At 41.6% G+C, this 15,628-nt stretch overlaps 1 protein-coding gene across 2 annotated transcripts in view; it reads left to right on the forward strand.

Annotated features, from left to right (window-relative positions):
• Nucleotides 1-15,628, forward strand: part of LOX (lysyl oxidase) — a 64,490-nt gene that overhangs the window by 39,031 nt on the left and 9,831 nt on the right. For both annotated transcript variants that reach the window (XM_069962665.1, XM_069962666.1), the window contains exon 4: nt 10,111-10,267. In XM_069962665.1, the coding sequence (XP_069818766.1) occupies nt 10,111-10,267 (157 nt within the window). The remainder of the gene's footprint in view (nt 1-10,110; nt 10,268-15,628) is intronic.

The raw sequence follows: 15,628 nt of genomic DNA on the forward strand, positions 1-15,628 counted from the left end.
TTCATTTTTACTGTCTACTTTTGAATACTTTCCTCTAATACCTGTGGGGTCAAAATGCTCACCACACCCCAAAATGAATTCTTTGAGGGGTGCAATTTCCAAAATGGGGTGACTTATGGCGAGATTTTACTCCGCTGGTACTACAGGGGCTCTGCAAACACACCTGGCGCTCAGAAACTTCTTCAGCAAAATCTGCACTGAAAAAGCTAATTGGCGCTCCTTCCCTTCTGAGCCCCGCTGTGTGCCCATGCAGTGGTTTACGCCCACATATGGGGTACCATTGTACTCAGGAGAACCTGCGTTACAAATTTTGGGGTACTTTTTTTCTCTTGTTCCTCGTGAAATTGAAAAATTTCAAACTAAAGGAACATATTATTGGAAAAAATTTGAGTTTTTCATTTTTACTGTCTAATTTTGAATACTTTCCTCTAACACCTGTGGGGTCAAATTGCTCATCCTACCCCAATATGAATTCTTTGAGGGGTGTACTTTTTAAAATGGGGTGACTTATGGTTTTTTTTCTCTCTGCTGACACTACAGGGGCACTGCAAATGCACCTGGCGCTCGGAAACTTCTTCAGCAAAATCTGCAATGGAAAAGCTAATTGGCGCTCCTTCCCTTCTGAGCCCCGCTGTGTGCCCATGCAGTGGTTTACGCCCACATATGGGGTACCGTAGTACTCAAGAGAACATCTGTTACAAATTTTGGGGTGATTTTTCTCTCATGTTCCTTTTGAAAATGAGAAACTTTAATCTAAATGTATATATTATTGGAAAATTTTAATTTTTCATTTTTTTACAGCCTAATGGTGAATACTTTCCTCCAGCCCCTGTAGGGTTAAAATGCTCATTATACCCCTAGATTAATTCTTTAAGATGTCTAGTTTCCAAAATGGGGTCACTTATGGGGGTTTCCAGTATACAAACCTCCTAAATCAACTTAAAATAAGAACTGGTCCCTAAAAAAATCAGTTTTGGAAACTTTCACGAAAATGTGGTAATTTGCTGATACATTTCTAACCCCCGTAACACCCTAAAAAAGTAAAATATGTTTATGAAATGAAGCCAGAATAAAGAGGACATATTGGTAATGTGACTTAGTAACTAATTTATGTAATACAACTTTCTTTTTTTAGAAGCAGAGAATTTCAAAGTTCATAAAATGCTAATTTTTTCAATTTTTCATGATATTTTGATGTTTTTCACAAAAAACACACAAAGTAGTGACCAAATTTTGCCACTAATATAAAGTGCCATATGTGACGAAAAAACAATCTCAGAATCGCTAGCATACGTTAAAGCATCACTGAGCTATAAGCGCATAAAGTGAGACAGGTCAGATTTTGAAAAATGAGCCTGGTCTTTTAGGTGCAAATAGGCTCGGTCTTGAAGGGGTTAATCCTTGCCCTTTTCCGACCCCAAAGCAAAAAATTAAGTAAAACCGCCAATTTCTTAAACCAAACATCATTAATCCAGAGAGGAGAGGCGTGCAGATAGAAGAGGGCCTGTGGAAGGACTATCATTTTGATAATAGCAGCCCTGTCTGCCATGGACAAGGGCAATTTGCTCCAAAAGTCCACTTTCTTTTCTGTCCTATTAAGGAAGGGAGTTAAATTATCTTTTTTAAATCTGGACACTTCGGTCGATATGCGTATGCCCAGATACTCCAGTGTCTCTACTCCCAACACATGGACCGGAGGACACGAGGAAACATGGTCTCCATCTAAAGGCAACAAAGAGGATTTTTCCCAATTAATTTTTAATCCCGAAAGGGAACCAAACTCAGACACTACTTTACATATTTTAGGTACGGCGCACTCCCTGTCTCTCACAAATAATAGAATATCATCTGCGTACAGAAGCAATTTTTCATTCTGGCCATTCAATCCAAACCCCCGGAAGTCATCCGAGCCCCTAAGTCTGGCAGCCAGCGGCTCAATAAAGAAGGCAATAAGCAGGGGCGACAAAGGGCACCCCTGTCTTGTTCCCCTAGATGGTTCAAACCACGCAGTGAATTCATTATTAACTCTAACCTTCGCTCTAGGGGCAGTATACAATAATTTGACCCACTCCAGAAATTTCTCCCCAACCCCAAAGGTCTTCAAGGTATTCCATAAAAAGTCCCACTCCACCCTGTCGAAGGCTTTCATAGCGTCCAACGACAGGATGGAGCGGGAAACCTCGCTGTCTAACTGTATGTTCAGAAAAACCCTGGATAAATTCTCCTGCAGCATTCTTCCTGGAATAAAGCCCGTTTGTTCCGGGCCAATCAGCTTAGAAGCCACTCCAGCCAACCTCCTGGCAAAAACCTTTGCCAGAATTTTACAGTCTGAATTTAATAATGAAATCGGGCGGAAAGATTCCACCCTCTGGAGATCCTTGCCCTTCTTCGGGATTAGAACAATACAGGATTCACACATAGAGACAGGGAGAGCGCCGCTCACACAGGATTCATTTAGAGTTTCTAACAAAAACGGGAGTACCACATCTTCAAACTCTTTGTACACCTCGAACGGGAGGCCATCCGAGCCAGGAGTAGAACAGCCCGAAAAACTGAACAGAGCTTGTTTTAAGTCAGCTAATGTAATAGGACTGTTCAGTTTTTCTTTATCACTTTCATCCATCATTGGAAGGTTCAAATCCTTCAAATAACTCAACACCCCTTTATCCTCTACCGTTACCTCCGATTTATACAACTCAGAGTAAAATTCCAAAATAATATTTTTAACTTCTTCTACATCATGTACTAACTTCCCATTTCTGTTATATAATGCTTGAATTGGGCTCCTCTCTTCCTGGGCTTTCACTAATCCAGCTACCCACTTCCCTGGTCTTCCCGATTCTACAAAACGCTTCTGACCCTGAAAAAAAAGCTTCTGTTGGGCCTTTGTAACAAGTAAATTTGCATATTCGTCTTGAGCCCTCTTTAAGCTATCCCCATTTTCCCTAGTGAGTGCCTCCGCATACAGCCTCTCTGCTCCGGCAATGGTCTTCCCTAATGCCTCCTCTTTTTCCCGAAACCCTCTTTTTCTAATAGCTACTTCTCTTATCAAGAGACCCCTAAAGAATGACTTGAAGGCATCCCAGATAATCTGAATTCTGGCTGACCCTTTATTTGTAGCCCAAAAGCTCCTCAATTCATCCCTAATCCTATCCTTCTCCCCTATTACTGACAACCAATGTGGATTGAAATTTAAAGATCTAACCTTTCCAATTCCACTCCAAGGCCCCCTAATAATAATAAACATTGGTGAATGGTCAGATACTGACCTGGCGCTGTATACCATTTTAGAGATCCATTTTAACGCAATATCATTAGCCAGCACAAGGTCGATACGGGAGGCCGCCTTAAAAGTGGCACTATAACAAGAGAACGCCACCTTATCCCCATACAACTCCCTCCACACATCCCTCCATCCAACTTCATTCACAATTCTGGCCAATGCTGAAGATTGCGTACCTTGCGTCCTCCCTCTTCTATCCACCAGATTGTCCATAGCACAATTAAAGTCACCACAAACGTAGACTGGCAGAGGATCTCTATTATACACAAACTTAATTAGTTCTACCACCACCTGAGAGGAGAATGGGGAGGGAGATAGAGACACGCAATAATCATTTCACATCCATATACCCTACAATGTGTAAAAATAAACCTACCTCTATCGTCCACCTGTTTAGCTATCAAAGTGAATGGAATACGGTTATGAACAAACATAGACACTCCTGCAGCGTAGTTGGAAAAGACAGAATGCAGTTCAACCTTGGCCCATTTCCGCTTTACCCTTATCAATGTTTCTGGGGTCAAATGCGTTTCCGCTAAAAAAATTATTCCTGGGAGGTGGGAATTTATTAAATCAAATACTGCGCGGCTCTTTAATCTCTCCCCCATCCCCCTCACATTCCAGAAAAACAGTTTTAAGGACTCCATCCAGACTTCTTAAAAAAAAAAAAAAAAAGAGGAAAACCCAACTCTCTCTCCGCCCCACCCTCTTCCCCCACAATGGCCTGATTTGCCATACCTGGCTCCCAAGCCTCTCCACTAGCTGAGACTTTCTGGGATCCAGCCCCTCCTGTTTTTTTCGATTGCTCTTTAGGACCCATAATCAGGGAGGCTCTCGGTTTATAATACAGGCCCAACTGTACTAGATGCAGAAAATAAAAAGTACACATCAGCCACCATTTTAAACAGCGGGAAAGGAAGAGCAGTCATATAGATATTACCAGTTCGTTGTCGCGTAGTGGTATTTCGTTAAAGAGGGGGGGCTGCCGGGGATTCACTTAGCTCTCACAATTCGCACCAAGGAGCAGTTCAGATTCAAAACTCGCTTTAAAAAGGAGATAGGCACATTGTAACAGTCTTCAAAGGAGGGAGTCTGCTTTACACATAGCACCACAACACCTCCTATTCATGCCAACTACCTATGTTACCCATCAAAGAGCGCACAGAGCGAGGGAGGGAGGAGGCGAAGGAGGCAACACAGAGACGGCCAGGGCCACACCAGGAGCGGAGAAAGGAGAGCGCCCCCGGCCCCCAACAGTACACAGCACTGCAACGGAGCATGTCAAGAGCGACCCCCCACCCACCCCCTCACCCCGACCACCCCCAACCTCCCCCCCCCCCGATCCGCGCACCCCCCAATCGGCAACACCGCAGCGGGCCAATTAGTCCATCTTTTAAGAGGTATCCAGCCACTTACTTCCAGCCCTGTGAGGTCCTCAGCCATGCACCATACAGCAAAAACAATGGAAGCCGCATAGGGGCCTTTTAATCATCACGTGGGGAAGTCACGTGACCGCCTCTGCAATGCTGTCCAGGCAAGGTGTCCATTGTGTGCCTGCACAAACATCAGGCATCACCTCCACAGTATCTCCAGTGGCACAGCCGCCCCAACGCCATCCCACAGACAGACCTTCCATCCGACCGCGGTGCCGCAGTGCCGCGGCCAACGCACTCCCGCCAGGCACCTTGTCCGGTCAGTCCAGGGGTCCTTCATTCCGACCGAAGCCAGCGAACCAGCGCTCCGGTGTTTGGGGCCGGGAGGAGGGAGAGAGGGGAAGGAGGCAAAGCTGCGTCCTCACGTCATGACGCAAGCAGCCGCAATTATGTTTAATGGGGTACTTCAGAGATTTTTTTTCTTTCTTTAAAATCAACTGTTGTCATAAAGTTATATAGATTTTTAATCTGTACAAAAAAAATAAAAATCTCACGTATTCCAGTACTTATCAGCTGCTGTATGTTCTGCAGGGGGGGGTATTTTTTCTGCCTTCTGCCACCTCTGTCTGTAACAGGAACTGTCCAAAGCAGGAAAGGTTGGACAGTTCCTGTCACAGACAGAGGTGGCAGCAACAAGCACTGTATGTAGAGCATACAACAGCTGATAAGTACTGAAAGACTTGAGATTTTTACACAGAAGAAAATTACAAATCTACATAACTAGCTTATCCAAACAGATGATCTAAAAACTATTTTTTTTCTCCCCTTTAAATACAAGCTGACAGGTCAATGAATTCCAGCTTGGGAACATAGAAGATTGTCAGCAGAAAAAGACCACATGATCCATCTAGTCTGCCCTTTTAGTATTTCCTTTCTACCACATCTGCTGGAAGTTTTTCCAAGCATCTACTACCCTTTCAGTAAAGTCTTTTTTGTGTTGCTTCTTACCTTTACCCCAACTAATCTCAGATTGCGCCTCCTTGTTGTGTAATATACTCTAGCCATATATCTTGACTTTGACTTTAGGAACCCCCAACTATTAGATAACATACAGTAGATCATTATTAGAAACAAGCAAACTTACAGTAAGCTCAAGTGTGTGTGAACCCGATTGCTCGGCATCTGACTCCCAGTGGCTAAAAAAAATGGATGCAGCCCTAGGGCTGCCTGGAAAACGTAGATACAGTCTATATCCTTGTTTTTTAAATGCTGAGCTTTACTGTTAATTGGCTCATTTCAAGTCATTATGTAATCAATCTAATTATGTCTAGTTTCTTGGCTATGTTTGGAATTAAGATATTTTAGAATATTTTTATGATTTTTGCTGGAATACCCCTATTACTTATGCTTTGTCTATAAGATAAATGACATCTTTTTCACTACATAAAGAAGCTTGAACCAACAATGGTACATACAGAAAACAGTTCAGTAAACCAGTCCTCTTATAACAATATAAAACTTGCATGGAATTTTTCGCTGTTGCGAGAAGAATTTCCATCCAATTTTGCTGTGCCTTAAGGGTTTGCGTTTGTCAAAGCTTTGTCACTCAACCTTAAAAAATGTAGTATTTCATACGGCTATCATAACTGTTATAGAACAGGATATTATGAAAATGCTGAACTTCAGAACATCTGGATTTATTCAGCTAAGTGCAAATCTGGTGGCTGCACAATTCATTTTCCTATTTTGAGATCACTTCTTTGCTATGTTGAAATATTTGATGGTGCACATCTATACTTCCAGACAGTTAAATAAACCTTTTTTTCCAGTGAATGTACAGCCAGTTACATTTGCTTTCCTCATTCACCCATTCACTGTCTTCTACATCTTTGCTCCTCATTTTTTCCAGCACAGGACATGAACCAAACATTCGTAGACTGAACAGCAAAAAAAGTATTGTTGATGTTATTGTGCAGAAAAAGACAAAAGCAATGGTCAGGGATTATGGGCAACAGGAGTACTTATTCTTCCAAGTTCAATTGCCAAAAGAAGTCCATGGCTTGGAATGGGGAACTACTTGATTAAACTGCCTTGATAGTACATTGAGATGACCCTAAAGTTGGATGCACATGTGGCGGAACTTGTGTTATTTGCGATTTACTGTAAATTTCAACCTTGACACTAAAGTGAAAAAACATGGCAATGAAAGGGGCATACTACACATGAAAAATCCATAGCATGCTCTGAATTCTGTGCAGTTTTTTTCCAGTAAATGTGAGAGGGGGGAAAAAACAACCTTATTGCATGGAGCTCTATTACCAAATCTTTAGAGTAGATGCTCTTGTCTTGGAAAATGACAGGCTAGGTTGACACTGCATTTTTGCTGAAATGGAGAGAGTAAAATGGATGCAAAAATGCAGTGTGACCCTAGCCTTTTTTATTAAAGTATTGTATTGCTCCCCAAAAGTTATACAAATCACCAATATACACTTATTACAGGAAATGCTTACAAAGTGCTTTTTTCCCTGCACTTACTACTGCATCAAGACTTCACTTCCTGGATAAATTGGTAAAGTCACGCCCCGACTTCCAGAGCTGTGCGGCCTGTGGCTGCTGGAAAGAATGATGGCAGAGGGATGTGCCCTGTGTCCCTCAGTGTCCCTCTACCATCATCCTCTCCAGCAGCCACAGCCCACACTGCTCTGGGAGTCGTGTCGTGACATCACCATGTTATCCAGGAAGTGAAGCCTTGATACAGTAATAAGTGCAGGGAAAAAAGAACTTTATGTGCACTTCCTGTAATGTGTAAGTGTATATTGGTGATTTGTAAAACTTTTGGGGGGCAATTTAATACTTTTTTTTTTTACAATTTTTTATTTACTTCATCCAAAATAACAGTACAAAAAAAGGCAAATAAGAAAACATAACCAATGACATCCTAGTTTGTACAATCCCCATCCCCCCCCCCCCCCCGAGAGAGCAAGAGCAAGAAAAGAAAAAAACAAAACAAAAAAAACCACACACACACTTATTATACAAACCTCCCTAAGTATGGATTATTTTAGCTGCCTCCTACCCATTCACACCAAGTGGCTTTATACTTCTGCATTCCCTTTACCCCTGCACTATGATGCAAGTATTCATATTGCTTAACTTTATTAACCAAATTTATCCACTCTGATTTTACCGGTGATTGTGGCTGTACCCATCCCCTAAGGACAACAAGTCTTGCCAAAAACAAAACATGGCTAATTATTTTCTTATGTTTGGACGGAATACTAGATGTATCTCCCAGTATCATAACACTTGGACCGTATAGTAAGGACACACCTAGTCTGGAGCAAACCTCAGATATGACTGATTTCCAGAATCCCTGTACCCCACTACAGCCCCACAGCATATGTGTATAGTTGACATTAGGCATTGCACATTTCGGGCACTCGACCCTCTCGTGTTTCCTAAACCTACCTATCAGCTCAGGATAAATGCCTCAAACAATGTACAGAAGTGTCCCCCCAAAGTCTCCAAGATATATTCTCCAAGCCATGTCATGTTACTTTTCTTAATGTTAGAGAGGGTGATAGCGTAGAAATAGACACGGAAGTTCGACAAACCCATACCGCCCAGATGCGACGGTGCCGCAAATGTCCCGTATCTAGCCCTCACCCTATGACTACCCCATAGCAACCTGCCCAGAATTCCTTCCAATTTTCTAAAATACTTTTCAGGAATCCAGATAGGAGATGCCCGCAAAAAATATAACACTTGTGGTTGTACCACCATTTTAATCAGAGCAGCCCTATCTGACATGGAGATTGCCAGTCTAGACCATACAGCCACCTGTTTTTCCAGCTTCTTCAGGTAAGGTTTTATATTAAGCAAACAAAATTCCTTTGTGTCCCGGCTAATGTGTACCCCTAAATACTCTATGTTCCCTTCAGAGCATTGTAATTCACCATATATCCAGAAGCTTTGAGACAAGCCTCCGTCCACCTCTTTGTTAAAACTAAGCAGGGTGGATTTGTTCCAATTAATATCTAGCCCAGCTTGGCTACCAAACTCCTCCATCTGATACATAATTTGTGCAATTGTCCTATCTGGATTTCTAACAAACAGTAACAAATCGTTTGCGTACATAGTAATTTTATCCGCAGCTCCCCTAACCCCAAATCCTTCTATCTTTGGGTCTCTTCTAATCGCAGCAGCTAATGGCTCAATATAGAGAGCATACAATAGGGGTGATAATGGATAGGGGAAAATTTTCAGTTAGGCTACAATTTATTCTCAGACATGCCACCGGTTCTTCATAAAGCATATGTATCCATTTGATTGCCTCGTGTCCTAAATTAAACTGTTTCAGGGCTGCCCAGAGGAAGCCCCACTCCACCCTGTCAAATGCTTTGGTAGCATCTATAGACAGGATGGAGCAGGGAGCCTCCACATCTGATTGCAGACTGGCCATCACCCTCTCTATGTTCATAAACACCGACCTTCCTGGAATAAATCCATTATGGTCTGCACTCACCAATTTAGTGACAACTTTTTTTAATCTGGTGGCAATAATTTTTGTGAATATCTTAGCGTCCACGTTAAGTAGGCAATTTAATACTTTAATAACATTTTTCGCTAGACTTCTCCTTTAAGACTTCTGTAATGATTATTTCCTTCTTATGTCTATGCACATCTTTATACATATTAATTAGACCAGTCTGAAGAGTAAAACTGTCCAAACCCTGCCCTAGGGTGTTGTAATGCTGTCCTTATATAGAATCAGAGGGTTTGAAAGTTGAGACACCTGTAGGAATAGTTTGTATCCAGTTTTAAACTATACTCTGCTGCAGGGCATCTTTTATTGATGTTTTCCATTTAATGTTTTTAGCTTACTTTTGAACCTTTGAACCATGTCACGGTATTTGCTGTACTACGACTTTGTCAATGTAAAAAGTAACTGAAAAAATTCTTCTAAAACTTTTTGTGTACCTAAAATTTTAAAATTACTGTAACACTTGCTAGACAGCATTAAAGCGTCACAGTTGTTATAACGTTTACATTCATTATTTTTTTTTTTTTTCTTTACTTATCATGTTATACACATCTATAACATCCAGAACCAGTCTCCTGAAGCCAGTTTTTTTTAGTGTTTTGCTGATTAAAAAAAAACTGACTAAACATATGAAGTCCCATTCATCTGCTCACAGAGAAGGCAGTCATGTGATTGATGGATGTATTGAGCTGTGACTCTCTGTACAGGTCAGGCTTCCTGCATTTAGTCTCTTTTTCCAACCAGCACAAGACTAAAAAGCTTCAGAAGACTGGACTTGGATACAAGTAAGTATAGCTTTGTTTTAAAGCATGATAACAAATAAAAAAAGGATTCATGTAAATTGGAAGTGCCCATTTAAACTATACAGATCATACTATAATAAAGTTGTTCTGTATTTATGTCACTGACAGGCATTACCACAGCATGGATGAATTCAGCCATTATGACTTACTTGATGCACAATCACACAGAAGAGTTGCTGAAGGGCACAAGGCCAGTTTTTGCCTAGAAGATACCTCTTGTGACTATGGTTACTACAGGCGATTTGCATGTACTGCACATACACAGGTGAGAAATATATCAATGGAGACCTGTGATCCCAGACTATTTAACCTAATTTTACTAAAACAGACCTGTAAAACCAGATGTACATATGCTAGATAGGGCTAGTTACCCTGATTTGTGGCATACCTTTTTAATCTTCAAAGTTCTTTTTAGCACCAAGATATAACCCTTTTTGTTAATATGTAAATGAGGTTAATAGCCCATGGGACCTTCCCAGATACAGTAAAATTCCAGACAAGTTAAGCCTTATTTGCTGTCTCTGTACCCACTTGCCTTTGCATCCTTCATTTGGCTGATAGCTACTGAATGAAAAAAAAAATTTCTGGGCTTTTGCTGTGCTGGGAAACACCCCCTGGGCTTTTTAACCTCATTCACATATTAAAAAAGCTTTTATCTCTGTGCTGGAAAGGAGTATGGAGATAAGAAAGGTGAGTAACTCTATCTAGTCTAGTCTATTTCTGTTTTCCAGCTGACAGTTTAAAGCAGCAATACTTTACTGTATTATGTATGTATCACATTGTAGTATTTTAATTTAATTATGCCTGATGGTCATCTGTGTTTTATTACTTTGATACGCTCTCCATGCTAATTAGACTGCAAATGAATTATAGACCCAGAAAATGTTTTCTTCTTGCTTATATACTGTACTACATGTAGTCTGTTTCCAATGTCATTATTCTCCTATAATAACCCCATAAATAATCCACCAAAAATTTCTTTTAAATCCAAATTAATTTTTATTTATTCACAGCAACCCATGGTCCCATAACAACCTATACACACATAGATATATTAAAAACAGAAGGAGTCAGGATCATTATTACAAATACACATGATTAGTTATATTCAATAACTGTGGCTTATATAGCATCTATGTGCAAAACAGCACCTATGTATAACACACAAACTAGAGTTGGTAACAGCTGTATGCTGCACTAAACTACGAGTAACAGCACCTATATATTGCACAACAATTTAGAAAAGCAACAACTGTGTATTGCACCAATAATTATAGCAACAACCATCTATTGCACCAGTATTGTCCCAGCAACATATATATATATTATACAGTAATACCTTGGTTTTCAAACGCTTTGGAACTCGAACTGCTTGGTATTCGGACGAAAATTTACCCAGAAGTAGTGTTTGGAATTCGAACTCTGTTTTTGCGAGCGTGGATGGTGGGTTGTACCTGGAGTTAAGCAGTGGTGAGGCTTCACATACAGTACAGTGCTGTATAAGACTGCTGGAGTGCATATACAGTGCAGTAGCAGTACAGGCAGTGCACCACCATCTTCCATACATTACAGTGCTTGGATGGGGGGGGGGGGACGCTATACAGTAAAGGATGGGTGAGGAGTTGGTGACTACTGTACTATAATTGCTGGTTCTGATGAACATTTCTTATGTTTAATGTCCTGTACAGTATAGTGCTGTTCTGTACTGTAGTGATTATACTGAGCACTTATCAGTGTAATAAATGAGTATTGTAGATAATTATTGGTGGCTGCTGGAACCAATTAATCACTTTACATTATTTCCTATGGGAAGACACTGCTCAGTTTTCAAACTGCTCGGTTCTCAAACTGCCTTCCGGAACCAATTAAGTTCGAGAACCGAGGTACCACTGTATATATATGGCGTTCAAATCAGGATACCAGCAACTGTATTGCACATGCCCACTAACCAGCTCAGGGAATAGTGTCACCTATATCTGGTAACCCTGCAATCAGGTTTGGGGACTGTAACACTTACCCTGTTTAGATGTCCTGACACCTCCACTCCCGAACACGTTTCACCTCCGCTTTTACCAGGAGCGATGGAGTGGAGGAGTAAGTGGTGCCTGATGAGGAGGAGAGGAGGCACCCCTTACTCCTCCACTCCAAAGAATATGGATTATGGATAGCAAAGGAAACGTTACTTTGTTACCTACAAAGATTTGAATCTTGCAAAAAGTGTAGACGTACAGTATAGACAGTGTATTATGTCTTATAATATAGATCATCTTAACACATGGGGATGGGGATAAAAAAGTTTTCACACATGAAAACGAGTTTAAAGTGACTGTACCACCAGGCCCAGGCTGAAGCACTGGAGGCGGGCCGACCCACCCTTAGTGGAAGGAAACCCTAGCCCCTCTATGATAGGGTTCCATTGATTCTAATGGAGTCACGTCATGGAGGGGCTGGAGTTTCTTCCCACTAAGGGTGGGTCGGCCCGCATCCAGTGCTTCAGCCTGGGCCTGGTAGTACAGTCACTTTAAAAACCTACAAAATTACCATGAATTTAATTTTGGATGAAGTAATTTTCCACATGATCCTGACACACACACACAAATACACACACACACACAAAAAGGGGTGCAAGTTTATACATGAAAACTTTACCCAAGGCATAAACAAGCACAGTGTTAATTGATTTTCTTACAAATCCTAATGGGCTGTATGGAGAACAATGTTCCTGCAGCCATCAAAGCTCTGACAGCCACAGGAACATGCTGAACACCGGTTGGTGTTCGCACAGTATAGCAACGACCGTTGTTATACTGTGTGTGAACCTAGCTTAATAGACAACCTGAGGACAAGTGTGGCACAATTTTTGGAACATAGCTAATATGTTTTTCTAATTCTGGATAATCACTTTAAGAAATTCACACTTTTTTTTTTATTTATGTATTCCCTCATGATGTCGTCTTTACAAATGCCCTGATATGTCAGAGAATTTAATATTTGTGTGTCATTAGGGTAAATTGGGGACTAAAAACACAGATTTTGTTATATTCAGTATTGTATGAACTCTTATTGTCAAACTGACAAGAATGGAAAGAATAGACTGTTCTGCAAGCAGAACAAGGGGCTTAATAGCATGCAAGAGTTAATTGGCTTCATGTAATATGCACATTTTCCTATTCGAGGTGAAACCTCAGACGCTATTTGATCAGAAGCCAGTTTTTATTCAAGCCCAAAGCCAAATTAAAAAAAAAAAAAAAAATCCTTTCTGTAATAGCATCTACCACGTCTGCAGGAAAGCATGCATGTCCCACTTTCTGTAAGCCTCTACAGCCTCACATTATCCTGAAACGTGCCTGCCTGCAAATACACAGCATGGATTTTCCTCTCCTAGTTTTGCCTCACAACTATACGATATTAGTAATATTTAAGCACAACTACTTATATAACAATGAAAAGAGTCTCACAAAACACTGGGGATCAACTAGAAAAGCATTCGAGTTACACTCTCATAGAGAGCAGGTGTCGCTATAATTAACAAATGCTTTAGATTCTTGGTAACAATACTCAGGTGGATGTATTGTACCTTCAGTGTACCATGGTATTATCAGACTTATGGTGCGTTTACACGAAACAATAATTGGCCTGATCGAACGATTAACGATGTCGGAGTAACGTTTTTTTTTTCATATCGATCAGCGTTTAGACGGTACGATATATCGTACGGAAAAATCGTTTTGCGATCGCACGCCCACAGCCCGGCCACAGCGCGGCCACCCGCTCGCAGCCCGGCCACCCGCTCATCTGCAGCCCTCTGCGCCGGCATAATCGCCACCCCTGCCGCTGCTCTGATCGCCGTTCCCCCCGCCACTCTGATCGCCACCCCCGCCGCCGCTCCAAGCGCCCCCGCCGCTCCGGTCGCCCCCCCGCCGCCGCTTCGGTCACCCCCGCCGCAAGCATACGTTACCTGATCCGCGCAGCAGGTCTTCCGACATCCCCGGCTCCCCTCTTCAGTGCACTGATTGGCTGAAGAGGGGAGTCGGGAATTTCAAACGGCTCCTCTTCAGCCAATCAGTGCTGCCTTGCATTGATTGGCTGAAGAGGGGAGCCGGGTACTTCAAACGGCTCCTCTTCAGCCAATCAGTGCACTGAAGAGCGGAGCCGGGATGTCGGAAGACCTGCTGCGTGGATCAGCGGGGGGCAATCGGAGCGGCGGCGGGGGTGGCGATCGAGCCGGCGCAGGGGGCTGAGAATGAGCCGGGGTCCGGGCTGCGAGCGGGGGGCTGCCGGTGGCCGGACTGTCGACTGCCGACTGTTTACACGGAACGTTCGGCAAATTTTTTACGAACAACGATTTGACGACATGTTAAAACAGATCAAAACGAACAATTTCTCGTTCGTCGCTTGATCGTTCGCTGCGTTTACACGTACGATTATCGTTCGAATTCGATCGTTATCGTGCAAATTCGCGGCACGCAAATTCGTGTAAACGCAGCATTAGTCAGTGGTGCATAGCATCATTGTACAGCACTATTCATCTCCTGCATGTTATGATAAAACATGTTAAAGTGTGATTTAGGAAGGATTAATGTAGAGAAACCCTGTTTATCTGCCAGTCTGTATTCTATCTTACTTTTTCACTGCCATCTCCTCTATAAAGAGATAAATGTAATGTGGCCACCTAGTGTTACATATCTAGCAAGTGACACGTGTTACAATCTAGTTGCCTTATACCTAGACATCAAATGCGGAAAGATTCCCTTACACTGACACTAATTTTTTTTCCTGGACTTGAGACGACTCCCCACCACATGATCAGAGTATGCAGAACTGGAATGTCCAAAGCATCAGAGACCCGCTATAAATACATCAATCAACAATATCTCAGCAACATCTGGCCCTTATCATACTAAGAGATGGGACCAGATGGACAGAAATTAACCGTATAGTGTTGAGTTTGACACCCTAAATACTGCTTCAAAGACTGTTCCCATCTCCAAAAGTTCTACTCTATCTGCAAGCTAATCACTGGGACCGCTAAATAAACATGTATACAGTTCACTGTTAAGTCTCTGTTCACATTTTGCTATTATAGTAAACACAGTAAAAATACTGTAAAGTATACATATTCTATCATAGTGTTGTCTATGGTTGAAGCCTGCCATCTGAGATATAAATCCTCCAGGTAAACGTCTGACATATGGTCAAAACTAAATGTAAACAGTCTTTGATTTAAAAGTTTTTGAATTAAAGGTTCAAAGGAACATTTTTTGGTCTTAAACTAAGTAAACGGATTAAACTAAACAACACAGGTCATACATTCTTGTATACGTATTGCACCAACTTTTTCGAGTCCATAATATAGCATATAATGCACAAGAATAGCATATGTCAAATTGTCCTCTAGAAAGCCTTTGATCTTGACATGTCCACATAAACAAGACCAATGTTTACCTAACATATCTCTTATAATGAGCTGGCTTATGTTACATGCTGTCTACATACAGTATCAGGCAGACAGTCTGCAGTAGTATATGAGTAAAAGGAGTGAGGGGCTGACTGGAGCGCAGTAAACCTGATTCAGGAGCTTCTATGTATTCTAAAGTAACAAACAGTAACATTATTTGTAAATACT

The sequence above is a fragment of the Dendropsophus ebraccatus genome, chromosome 3 (genome assembly GCF_027789765.1).
Source record: "Dendropsophus ebraccatus isolate aDenEbr1 chromosome 3, aDenEbr1.pat, whole genome shotgun sequence".
Lineage (NCBI taxonomy): Eukaryota > Metazoa > Chordata > Amphibia > Anura > Hylidae > Dendropsophus > Dendropsophus ebraccatus.